Source organism: Tupaia chinensis, unplaced genomic scaffold (assembly GCF_000334495.1).
Source record: "Tupaia chinensis unplaced genomic scaffold, TupChi_1.0 Scaffold000250_1, whole genome shotgun sequence".
Classification (NCBI taxonomy): domain Eukaryota; kingdom Metazoa; phylum Chordata; class Mammalia; order Scandentia; family Tupaiidae; genus Tupaia; species Tupaia belangeri.
In genome coordinates, this window is record NW_006159730.1 from 2288901 (window position 1) to 2302745 (window position 13845).

General features: G+C 42.2%; 1 protein-coding gene across 1 annotated transcript in view; it reads left to right on the plus strand.

Annotated features, from left to right (window-relative positions):
• Window positions 1-9582: 9582 nt before the first annotated feature.
• Window positions 9583-13845, plus strand: part of SLC25A16 (solute carrier family 25 member 16) — a gene marked incomplete at its 5' end in the record, with an annotated part of 36174 nt that continues 31911 nt past the window's right edge. The window contains 1 exon segment of the mRNA XM_014587974.2: window positions 9583-9675. Within this exon segment, the coding sequence (XP_014443460.1) occupies window positions 9583-9675 (93 nt within the window).

A 13845-nucleotide genomic window follows, 5' to 3' on the forward strand; every position in this document is an offset into this window, starting at 1 on the left:
TCCCTTCTCCTCCATTCTCCTCTCGGGATCTTGGGCACGCACGCACACGCGCTCGGCGTGAGTTTTAAGCACCGGGTCCGGGATGTGAACCGCGGTCGACTACGTGGGAGTCCAGTGACATAGCCATTACGCTAACTGCTGGTTCCCAAGAATCTGACTTTTTTTTAAAAAAAAGAATATTTATTTAATTCCATTTGTAATTTTTTTTTTTATTTGATCAGAGAGAGAGAGAATGAGAGAAAGGGAAAGTGAGAAAATAAGTCGCCAGGTCCTGAACTTGAACCACAGTCGGCCATGTGGAAATCCAGCACCTTTATCCACAATGCCTCTTGCCAACCCCCAAGAGTCTAACTTTCACTATAGGGCACGTGCGCTCGCCAGACAGACAGAGAGAGACATAGAGACAGAAAGCAAGAAATCACCCCCCAGGGGGGGTGGTCACGCCACAGTCCCTTCTCCTCCATTCTCCTCTCGGGATCTTGGGCACGCACGCACACGCGCTCGGCGTGAGTTTTAAGCACCGGGTCCGGGATGTGAACCGCGGTCGACTACGTGGGAGTCCAGTGACATAGCCATTATGCTAACTGCTGGTCCCGATTCTAACTTTTAATTGGACGGAAGTGGGAGCCATTGCAGGTTTGCTTTCATTTGTTTATTTTTTAAAAAATTTGCCAGAGGGTATGTGCCTTCCCTGGAGAGAGAAAGAGAGAGAGAAAGTGAGAAACCACCCCCCATGAGGCATGGTCATGCTACAGTCCCTTCTCCAGTTCTCTCTCCTTTTGGAATTTTGGGCACGAACACACAAATGTACAGCATGTTTTCTAAGCCACTGGGTTCAGTACTCAAACAGTGCTGTCGGCCTTATGGGATCACCACATGGGCCTGCCATGTGCAGGACCTAAATTTATTTTTACTCATAAGAGAGAGCAGGAAAAAAAGAGAGAGAGAGAGAGAGAGAGAGAGAGCAGATAACATATGTATGAAAGAAAGAGAGTAAGAAAGGGAAGGAAACAGGCAGGCAATCTTGACAGTGTCTTGTCATGCCATGATCCCATCCCCAGCCTTCTAGTCATCAGGATGTTGAGCATGTGGGCACCTGGCATGTTTTCTGGTTAACTTGGCATCCAAACTTGTGGTCAGCCATGTGGTGTATGGTGCTACAGTTTAGCATATTATGACTTGCGTCAGCAAGGCTGGGCCCATTGCACCCCCATTATTTATGATGAGTATGTGCGTGTGAGACTGTGAGAGAGAGAGAAAAGAGCACCCTTCGGCAGTGTCTGGTAACTCCAGAATTGTGTTTCCTCCAGTCCTCCAGCCTGTTGAAACTTGGGCATTCATGGGTGTGCCCAGCATGTTTCAGGCTGACTTGGCCAGGGGTTGGAACCACAGTCCCATGTGGGATCTATGATAGCTTTTTTGAACAGTGCTATGCCGTGGAGCCAGCCACCATTCCAGATTTTGAATAGAAAAGTGACATAGGTGCCCTGTTGAGATGACAGTAACTGGAGGAGTGTAAATATGGAAGCCAGGAGACCAGTGTTATTGGTGTTGCAATAATCTATGTGAGAGATGGTTATATTTTAGATGATGATAGTAGCTTTGGATGTGATAAGTTGTCAGACTCTGGATATGGATAGAATCAACGGGATGTTCTGACAAATTGGAAATGTGGGAAAGAGAAGTTAAGGGTGACTAATTTTGGTCTGAGCAACTGAAAGGTTGTTAGTAACTGAAGTGGAGAAGGTGTAGTTGGAGCTTTTTTTGTGGTGATTGATGGGGGGAGATCTGATGTTTTTGACATTTTACATTTCATGAGGTTGGTTAGTCATTGAAGTAGAGTTTTGTAGGTAAGCCCAGCAACTGGAATTTTCATATACTGCTGGTGGTAGTGTAAATTGGTGAAATAATTTTGGAGAACTGGTTGGGCAGTTATCAATAAAGCTGAACATTTGTATGTTATATGATCTAGCAGTTCCACTCCTAGGTATATAGCAGCATGTATCTCTCTGTTCATATCTATCATATTCATAATAGCCAGAAACCAGAAGCAGCCCAAATGATTATAGTGCTAGAAGGTGTAAGTAATATATGGTATAATCATAAATGAAATTAAAAAAAAAAGAGAATTATTTCTTTAATTCCATTTGTTATTATGTTTTAATTTGATCAGAGAGAGACAGAGAGAGAGAGAGAAAAAAAAAGGAAAGAGAGAAAGCAAGCTGCTAGGCCCAGAACTTGAAATGCGGTCAGCCATGTGGGAATCCAGTGCCTTTAACTACCCCCTGCAGGTCCCTCATAAATGATTTTTTTTTTATTTTTGGAGAGATTTTTGTTATAGGGTGCTTGTGCTTGCCAGAAAGATAAAGAGAGACAGAAAGAAAGCGAGAAATCACCCCCCAGGGGGGATGGCCATGCTGCAATCCCTTCTCTTCCATTCTCCTCTTAGGATCTTGGGCACGCACGCACACGCACTCAGCATGAGTTTAAGCCACCGAGTCCAGGACTTGAGCCACGGTTGACTACATGGGAGTCCAATGACATAGCCATTATGCCAACTGCTTGTCCCTTCATTTATTTATTTTAATTTGACCAGAGAGAGTCACAGAGAAAGAGAGAGGGAAAGTGAGAAGGCAAGTCACCAAGTTAGGGGCTGAAACCATGGTTGGCCATGTGGGAGTGTCCAGTGCCTTAATCTCCATGCCACCTGCTGGTTCCCCAATAAAATAATTTTTTAAAAAAAGGGGACTTACTACAGGACCAGCAGAAGGTATAATGGTTATGTCACTAGATTCCCACATATTGGACTGCAGTTCAAGTCCTGGACCCAGTGACTTAAAACTCATGCTGGATGTGTTTGTGTGCATGCCCAAAGTCCTGAGAGGAGAATGGAGAAGGGATTGTGGCTTGACCACCCTGGGGGTGTGTTTCTTCCTTTCTGTCTCTTTTTCTCCAGTGAGCACATGCATCCTATAGCCAAAATCTCTCTTAAGAAAAAAAAAGAGAAGGACTTGCTACTCTGTGGCCTGGTGGTTAAGGCAACCTGATTGTGGGGCCAGCAGGTTATGTGGTGTTTAGGGGCACTGGACTCCCACATGGCTGACCACAGTTCAAGTCTTGGACATGGCGGCTTGTTCTCTCTCTGTCTCTCTGGTCAAATTTTTAGAAAGTAAGTAAATAAGATTAAATAAAATAATTCCTTATAAAGAAAAAAAAATGGCAGCCTGATTATATGTGATTGCACAATTTGGGCCTCAAACCTGGTGACTTAAGAAACATACTGGGCACGTGTGTATGTGCGCATGCGTGTGCCCAAAATCCCAACAAGAGGAAGAGTTGGAGAAGGGATTGTGGCATGACCAGTCCCTAATAGAGAATGCTTTCTCCTCCCCATTTCTCTGTGGCAAGCCACAGGCCCTCTAGCAGAATGAGAGAGAGAGAGAAGAGAGAAAAAGAGAGAGAGAGAGAGAGAGAGAGAGAGAAAAGACTAGTTGTTTATCTCTGAGAAGGAAGGCCATGTAGTTATTTTGGGAATTTAGCAGAGAGGTCTGAGGGTTGCTTATAATGCTCTTTTTCTTGATTTCGGTAGTCCCTAATGGGTGTATTCACTTTGCGGTGATTCATTTAGTTGGACATACTTATGATCTGTGCCCTTTATCTTTGTGTCTTACAATTTACTACACAAAATCTATTGAAAGGAGAAAGTAAATTAGAGGTAAGTTTAGGAAACACTACAAAGGAATCTTGATTAAGTGTTTTTTTTTCTGTTGTCGTTAAGAGAGATTTTTGCTATAGGCGCATGTGCCTGCCAGAGAGACAGAAAGCAAGAAATCACCTCCTGGGGGAGTGGTCACGCCACAATCTTTAGGATTTTGAGGACTCATGCACATGCACCCGACTTGAGTTTTAAGCCCCTGGGTCTGGGACTTGAACCGTTGTCGACTACATGAGAGTCCAGTGACGTAACCATTATACCATCTGCTGGTCCCAAGTGGTGTGTTTTTTAAAAGCTTGTATAGTTTTTTCTTTTAAAGTCAGCTTTATGGAAGTACAATTTATATACAGAAAAGTTCACCCATTTTTGTTGTGTAATTACATGTGTCTTGGTAAACACATTGTGTAACAACCACTATAGTCAAGATAGAAAATAATTTCATCACCCCAAAATATTTCCACTTCTCTTTTTAGTCATTCTGTGCCTCTTACTCCTGGTCTCTGATATCTACTAATCTATTTCCTTTTTCCTTTTTCCTTTCAGAGAGGTTTTTGCTATAGGGCGCGTGAGCTCGCCAGAAAGATAGAGACAGAAAGCGAGAAGTCACCCCCCGGGGAGATGGCCATGCAGCAATACCTTCTCCATTCTCCTCTTGGGATCTTGGGGATGCATGCACGCACTCCTGGTGTGAGTTTAAGCCACCAGGTCCGGGACTCAAACTGTGTTCGACTACATGCGAGTCCAGTGATATAGCCATTACGTCAACTGCTGGTCCCCTGTTTTCTTTTTCTATAGCCTTGTCTTTTTCAGAATGATATATTGTTAGAATTATATAGAATGTAGGATTTAGTAGAATGCATTTAAGATTCACCCAGCCTCCATATAACAGTAGTGTATTCCTTTTTATTATTTTTTTATTTTTAGAGGTTTTTGCCTTAGGGCACATGCGCTTGCCAGAGAGACAGAGACAGTGAGAGAGAAAGTGAGAAATCACTCACTAGGGGGATGGCTACTGCCACAATCCCTTTTCTTCAATTTCCTCCCAGAATCTTGGGCATGCACGCATATGCACCTGGCATGAGTTTCAAGCCACCAGGTCAAGACTCCAATCATGGGCAGCCATGTGGAGTCCAGGGATGTAACCACTATACCATCTGTTGGCCCTTATGTGTTCTCTTTTATTAATGAATAATATAGAATTGTGTGGATATACCACAGTTTTTAAATTGATGAAAATGTACTTCGTTTTAGTGTTTTTGTCATTTGAATGAAGAAAAGTTGCATACCAGTATTTATGTGGTTATATGCAGTTGTTTTCTTTTCTGCTGGTCCTAAATTTGTTTGTTTCTCAAAATTTTATTGGAGGGTATTTGTGTTCACTGGAGAGAGGGGGGGGGGAAGGGAGGAAGGGAAGGAGGGAGAGAAAGAGGGAAGAAAAAAAAGAGTGAGAGAGGAAAAGAGGAAATGAGATAGAATGTGAGAAATCCCACCCCCTCCATGGGACATGATCATACCACAGTCCCTTCTCCTCCATCTCTCCCTCTTCTGGGCCTCAAACTGTGCAATCAGACATGTGAGATCTAGACCACATACTGCCTCTGTTCTTATTTTTTTAAAAGAATTATTTTATTTAACTTTGTTTATTTATTTTAATTTGACCGGGGCAGGGAGAATGAGAGAGAGAGAAAGTAAGAAAGCAAGTTGCCAGGACTGGGACTCAAACTGTGGTCAACTATGTGGAAGTCCAGCACCCTTAACCACCATGCCACTTGAAGAGAGCATGGAATGAGCTTAGAGAGAGAGGAATAGATATATTTTAAAAATTATTTATTCATTCATTTCTTTTAATTTGACCAGAGAGAGACACACACATACACAGACAAAATGTGAGAAAGCAAGCCACAAGGTCTGGTACTCGGAACTGTGATCGACCATGTGGGAGTGTCCAGCACCTTAGTCATCACGCCACCTGCTGGCCCTGAGACATAGATTTTTTTTAACAGGCTCTCACCATTGCAGTCTTCTGCCCCAGTCTCCCAATAAGCTAGAATTACAGGTGTGGGCTACTGTGTCCAGCCTGTTTAGGTTGGTCTGGGATCTAAACCAAGGCCTCCTATGTGGCCCCAACCTGGTACAGCAGCATCCTGCTATTATGGTTACTGTGTCTGGACTCTATTAACTTTTTTTTTTTTTAGAGGTTTTTGCCCAGGGCACATGTGATCAATGGAGAGAAGGAGACAGAGAAGACACAATGAGAGGGAAAGTGAGAAATCACCCCCTGGGGAGATGCCACACCACAGGCCCTTGTCCTCTGTTGTCCTCCGTTCTCCTGAGATCTTGGGCACATAGGCACGTCCAGTGTGAGTTTCAAGCCACTGGGTCCAGGACTCAAACTGTGGTTAGCCATGTGGGAGTCCACCAACATAATCACTATGCCATCTGCTGGTCCCTATGAACTAATTTAAAAAAAGAGAATTATTTATTTTTATTTATTCATTAATTTATTTTAATTTGACCAGAGAGAGAAACAGAGAGAGAGTGGGAAAGTGACAAAGCAAGCCACCAGGTCTGGGATTTGAACTGTGATCGGACATGTGGGAGTGTCCAGTGCCTTAACCACCATGCCATCTGATGGTCCCTAACATTTTTTATTTTAAGAATTATTTTATTTATTTATTTTTAAAATTTTATTTATTCATTCATTTATTTTCATTTGACCAGAACCAGAAACAGAGAGAGAGAGAGAAGAAAAGTGAGAAAGCAAGCCAGCAGGTCCAGGATTCCAACCATGGTCAACCGTATGGTCGTGTCCAGTGCTATAACCACCATGCCACTTGCTGGTCCCTAAACTTTTTTTAAAGAATTATTTTATGTAAATTTATTTATTATTATTACTTTTCAGTTTGATCAGAGAGAGACAGAGAGTGAGAGAGGGAAAGTGAGTAAACAAGCCACCAGATTCAGGACTTCAACTGCAGTTGGCCATGTGTGAGTCCAGCACCTTTAACCAGCATGCCATCTGCTGGCTCCCCAGTTAACTTATTTTTAATTGTCAAGGAGCTTGCACTTGTCAGAGAGAGACAGATGGACAGGGAGAAAGCACCCCACCATGGGGCTTGGTCATACAGCAATCCTATCTCCTTCATTTTGTCATCCTGTTGGGATTTGGGGCTTGCATGCATATGTGCCGAGCATGTTTTTTTTGGAGAGGTTTTTGCTATAGGGTGTGTGCACTCGCCAGAAAGACAGAGAAAGACAGAGAGACAGAAAGCTAGAAATCACTCCCCAGGGGGGATGGCCACACCGCAATCCCTTCTCCTCCATTCTCCTCTCAGGATCTAGGGCATGCATGCATACGAGTCCGGCATGAGTTTTAAGCCACCGGGTCCAGGACTTGAACTGCAGTAGACTACATGGGAGTCCAGCGACATAGCCATTACACTAACTGCTGGTCCCCCCAGCATGTTTTTTTAAGCCCCTGGGGCTGGGATTCGAACTGCTCTGTTGGCCATGTGAAATCTGGCTCACTTAACTGCTAGGCTGCAGAACTAGCACTATTTTTATTTTTTTAAAGTTTATTTAGTTTTTGGGCCAGCAGAAGGTGTAGTATTTACATTACTGGACTCCTAGCCAACCGTGGTTCGAGTCCTGGAACCGGTGGCTTGAAACTCAAGTTGGACACGTGTGTTTGCCCAGCATCCCAGGAGGAGAATGGAGGAGAAAGGATTGTGGTGTGGCCCTCCTCTCTAGGGAGTGAGTAGTCACTTTCCCTCTCACTGTCTCTGTCTCTCTTTTTCTCTGGTGAGCACACTCACCCTTAGGTAGCAACCTCTACAAATAAATGAATAATAATAATAATAAAAACTTATTTAGTTTATGCGACAGAAAGAATGAAAGGTAGAGAAAGAAAGTACCCCCAAATGAGTCTTCACGCCATGATCTACCTTTAGCCTCAAACAGCCCAGATCATGGGCATGGAAGTGACTGGTGAGCATAGGAAGATCCTGGGACATGAACCCAGTACCTTTCTAGATGAGTCCGGGTTCATGACCACCCTGCCACCAACTCAACACCTGGCCCCTCAATTGGGTTTTTGTTGTTGTTGAGAGATTTTTGCTGTAGGGTACATGTGCTCATTGGAGAGACAGAGAGAGATAGACAGAAAGTGAGAAATCTCCCCCTACAGTGATGACCACACTACAGTCCTTTCTCCTCTAGTCTCCTCTAGGGATTTTGGGCATGCACGTTCATGCACCTGGAATGAGTTCTAGGCCACCAGGTTCTGGACTTGAATCTTTAAAAATTATTATTATTTGGGACCAGCAGTTAGCATAATGGCTATGTCTCTGGACTGCCATGTAGTTTACCGCAGTTTGCATCCTGGACCCGGTGGCTTAAAACTCACGCCGGGCACGTGTGCATGCATGCCCGAGATCCTGAGAGGAGAACGGAGGAGAAGGGATTGCAGCATGGCCGTCCCAATGGGGGATGATTTCTCGCTTTCTGTCTCTCTGTCTCTCTCTGTCTGTCTGGTGAGCACACGCGCCCTATAGCAAAAACCTCTCCAAAAAAATTTTTTTTAAAATTATTATTATTTAATTTATCATTATTATTATTATTATTTTGTTTGCTTTAGTGCACATGCATTCACCAAAGAGAGGCAGGCAGAGAGAGAGAGAGAAAAAAGGAAAGTGAGAAAGCAAGCTGCCAGGTCCAGGACTCAAACTATGGTCAGCCATGTGGGCATCCAGTACCTTAACCACCCCACCATATGTTGACCCATCACAAAAGATTTTTTTTAATTATTAATTTAATTTAATTTTATTCATTTATTTTAATTTGACCAGAGAGAGGCAGAGGAAGAGAGAGAGAGAGAGGAAGTGAGAAGGCAAGCCACCAGATTCAGGACTTGAACCGTGGTCAGCCATATGAGAATGTCCAGCACCTTAACTACCACGCCATCTGCTGGTCCCCTCGCAAAAGATTTTTATTCAAATTTTTAAAATAATAGTAATAACTAGTTTTACTGAGGGCTTACTACACATAAGATATTGCAATAAAATCCCTGTATTACCACTTAAGAAGCATGCCTGGATTCTGACCTATGTTAAACCCCATGGAAGTTCTTTGCTTTCATCACATACCTGCCCAGTAGCACATGGTAGGGAACAAATATTTTCTGGGTGTGTAAATGAACAACTAATTGTATGGGTATATAAAATGACTCATTTTATGGGTAGAGTTGTTTGTTGCAATGAAGAGTCATCCAGAAGAGGTTACTTCAAGCAGAACCTTACAGTGAGACCTTCAAGTGTTTGTCACCATAATCAGATTTTAACAAGACTGCTATTGTTAGCAAGACTGCTGATTTATACCCTTAAAACTTATTTCTGATCTGACATGCTCATCTAGTAAGTGACAGGCAGGGAATAGGGACTAATCATCTATGTATTCCTGATCCTTGGAAGCTTTTACCCATGGGGACCAGTAGTCAGCGTAATGGCTATGTCACTGGACTCCCATGTAGTCAACTGCGGTTTGCGTCCCGCACCTGGTGGCTTAAAACTCATGCCGGGCGTGTGTGCGTGCGTGCCCAAGATCCCGAGAGGAGAATGGAGGAGAATGGATTGCGGTGTGGCTATCCCTCGTGGGGGGTGATTTCTTGCTTTCTGTCTCTCTGTCTCTCTGTCTCTCTCTCTGTCTGGTGAGCGCACGCACCCTATGGCAAAAATCTCTCCAAAAAAAAAAGAAGTTTTTACCCATGAGACCAAACCAAAAATCAGAGGATTTCTAGCTGAACAAATAATGATTTCCATTTGGAAATAAATAGTATGCAATTTCTTCCTAACCTTTTAAAAACTTTTTAGGTATTGCCGGATGCTGTGCCAAAACAACAGTTGCTCCTTTGGATCGAGTAAAAGTTTTATTACAAGCTCATAATCATCATTACAAGCATTTAGGTGAGTTAATATGTACTAAAGATAAAAATGAATGAAAGTGTTAACTATCTGCTGACTGGATTTCCAGTTGTGAATTAGGTTGGAAAGAGGACACAAAAGGTGGCTTAGGCTTGGGGGCAGATTTTTTTTTTTTTTTTTTTTAAGATTTCTTAAAGATTTTATTTGTCAATACAAACTGAACAGGTTGCTGCAGTGAAAAACTGCAAATGTTATGAAGAGCCTGATCAGCAATGGCAGGGAGTTCACAATTAAATGGCAAGATGCTAGACTCAAGTGGTTAGGTTGTAGAAGGACTTGAAACTGTTGTCATTGACCACATTTTGGAATCCGTTTATATGCATCTTGTTCTTCCCTCAGACCTATGATTTCAGCCTTGAGTTGACTAGAAACATTGCTTGGGTGACCTGCAAAAGAGATCATCTCTCAATCATTTCTGTTGCTTGGAGGAAAGGCGAGGCCCATGCACTTTAAACACATTTTATGAAGACCACTAGCTAGTCCTATCTACTTCCCACTGTTAGAGCCTGTCATTAGAGAGCTCACAGCTCAGAAAATACCTATCAGGGGGGCAGATTTATTTTAAAAGACTAAATTAATTTAATTTTATTCATTGTTACTACTTAAAAAACAAAACAAAACAAAACAACTTGGCCAGAGAGAGAGAGAGAGAGAAAGTGAGAAAATAAGCCACTGGGTCTGTGACTTGAACCATTGACAGCGATGTAGGATTCCAGTGTCTTAACCACCGTGTCACCTATTGGCCCCTTGGGGACAGATTTTACAAGCAAATGCATATCTTTTTAAAAAATATTTATTTATTTAAATTTATTTACTGTCATTTAAAGAAAAATTTGCTATAGGGCACATACGCTCACTAGAGAGAGACAAAGAGAGACACACACACAGAGAAAGTAAAGCAAGCTGCTATATCCAGAACTCAAACCATGCTCTGCCATGTAGGAGTCCAGATCCTTAACCTCATGCCACCTGCTGGCCCTGAGAATGCATCTCTTACTCATTTTAATTTTAAAATTTGAAATAGTTATATAGATTTTTAAACACTTATTTATTTTAATATTTTTTAGTCATTAATTTATTTTAATTTGACATTAATTTAATTTAATTTGAGAGAGACACAGAGAGTGATAGAGAGGGAAAGTGAGAAAGCAAGCCAGCAGGTCCGGAACTCGAACCATGGTTGGCTATATACGAGTGTCCAGAGACTTAACCACCATGCCGCCTGCTGGTCCCCATAAATATGTTATTATATTAAGATACTAGTATTGTCTGAGCCAAAGTCTTAAAATCATGGAAGTAAGTAACATTTATTAGGTCGTAGGAAAAGTCATGACCTTTCCAATGAATCAATATTTATTAGAATTAATGAATCACATTCTTCACAGACATGATTAACAATTCAGCCTGATTTTTTTAATCCAATTAGGGGTTGTAGTATGTCCATCACTCCTGGGGGGAGATTTCTCATTTTCTGTCTGTCTCTCCAGCAAGCACACATGCCCTATAACAAAAATCTCTCAAAAAAAGAAAAAAGTAGGTACTTCTGCACATTCTTGATGCATATTGCCAAAATATTCTCCAAAAGGAGTGTAAAAAATTCTTATTCCAAGAGAAATGATTAGATTGCCTACGTTAATCAAATGGCTGGTTTTGTTTGTAAAGAGTTAAGGTCATGAAGCCAGTAGGTGGCATGGTGTTTAAGGCACTGGACACACCCACATGGCCATACACAGTTCAAGTCCTGGACTTGGTGGCTTGCTTTTTCATTTTCTCTCTCTCTGTGTCTCTCTCTTTTCAAATCAAAATAAGTGGATGAATAAATAAAAAATTAAATACATCATTTAAAAAAAGTGTTAAGGTCATGATTTTTTTTCTTTTTATGATATTTTTGTTATAGAGCATGTGCGCTCATCTGAGAGATAGAGACAGAGAGATAGAAAGCAACAAATAACCCCCTGGGGGGATAGCCATGCCATAGTCCCTTCTCCTCCATTCTCCTCTCAGGATTTTGGGCACACACACACACAGATATGCACGCCTGGTGTGAGTTTTAAGCCAACAGGTCTGGGATTCGAACTGCAGTCTAATATGTGGGAGTTCAGTGACATAAATATTATGCCATCTTCTGGTCCCAGTCATGACTTGAACAAAAAAAATGAGGAATCAGCAGATGATGTAGCAGTTACATCGCTGGACTCCCAGATGGCGTTCTGTGATTCAAGTCCTGGACCCAGTGGCTTGAAACTCAATGCTGGGTGCATGTGCATGTGTGCCTGAAATCTTGAGTGGAGGATGGAAAAGAAGTGATTGTGGTGTGGCCATCCCCGCTAGGGGGTGATTTCTCGCTTTCTGTCTCTCTGTCTCTCTGGTGAGCACATGTGCTCTATAGCAAAAAAAAACTCTCTTAAAAAAAAAAGAGTATTGGGGACTAGCAGTTGGTGTAATGGCTATGTCGCTGGACTCCCATGTGGTTGACCGTGATTTGAGTCCCGAACCTGGTGGCTTAAACTCATGCTGGGTGTGTGTACATTCGTGCCCAAGATCCCAAGAGGAGAATAGATGAGAAGGGATTACGGCATGGTCATCCCCATGAGGTGTGATTTCTTGTTTTCTGTCTCTCTGTCCCTGTCTGTCTTTCTGGCAAGCGCATACACCCTATAGCAAAACCTCTCAAAAAAAAAAAAGTATTGCAAAATAATTTAATCATATTATATTTATATAAATAAGCATTTGCTTAGACAAAAGTCTGGAAGGACATTAAGTGGTTAATGTTGAGTGATGAGATGATAGATATTTTCCTCTCAGCTCATTTATAATTCGTGTTAAGCATTTTCCTTCCTCAAATTGGATGGGGATCATAAAAGAAATCAATGTGACAAAGAAAGTAACTAGGTCATGGCAAGTAAATCCTATCATGCCATTGCATTGTCTTTCTTTTTGTTTTTTAAAGAATTGTTTAATTTTATTCATTATCTTTATTTTTTTAAAAAATTGATTGATTGATTGGTTGGTTGGTTGAAGATGACCAGAGAGAGACACAGAGAGAAGAAGAGAAGGAAAGTGAGAAAGCAAGCTGCCAGGTCCAGGACTTGAACCACAGTCAGCCATGTGGGAGTCCAGCTGCTTTAACCACCAGGCCACCTGCCATCTCTTCTTTTAAAAAAAAAATAATTATTTAATTGTATTTATTACTATTCTTCTTCTTTTTTTTTTTTTTTCCAATTTGACTAGAGAGAAACAAAGAGAGAGAAAGAGAGAAAGCAAAGAAGCAAGCCACCAGGTCTAAGTCTCAAACCATGGTTGACCATGTGGAAGTTCAGTGTTCTAACTACCACACCACCTGCTGGCCATGCCATTGTATTTTCATGCTTCAGTATGTAGTAACCATGTGTTTTGTACATGATCTGTGCAACATTAGCGCATAGACAGGTGTATAAAAGAGTGAATAAGTTTCACTTTTTTTTTTTTGGAGAGTTTCTTACTATAGGGTGCGTGTGCTTGTCAGAAAGCCAGAGAGAGAGACAGAGAGACAGAAAGTGAGAAATCACCCCCCAGGGGGGCTGGCCATGCTGCAATCCCTTCTCTTCCATTCTCCTCTCGGGATCTTGGGCACGCACGCACACGCGCCCGGTGTGAGTTTAAGCCACTGGGTCCAGGACTTGGTCGACTACATGGGAGTCCAGCGACATAGTCATTACACTAACTGCTGGTCCCAGTTTCACCTGTTTTTTCAACAGGGTTTTTTGTTGTTGTTTGTTAGTTTTGCCATAGGGCACATGTGCTCTCTGGAGAGATACAGATAGAGAAAGTGAGAAATCAGCCCCACAGGGGGATGGCCATGCCACAGTTCCTTCTATTCCATGCTCCTTTCGGGATTTTGGGCACACACACACGCATGTGCCAGGTGTGATTTTTCAAACCCGTGGGTCTGTTACTTGAACCCTGTTTGGTCATGTGGGAATCCAGTACCTTAACCGTCATACCACCTGCTGGCCCTTCCAATTGATTTTTGTGTTTGTTTATTTGTTTTTAAAGAGAGATTTTTGCTATAGGTGCATGTGCTTGTTGGAGAGACAGAGTAAGGTGGCAGGTGGCATGGTGATTAAGGGTGCTGGACTCCCACATAGTTGACCGCGGTTCGAGACTAGGACT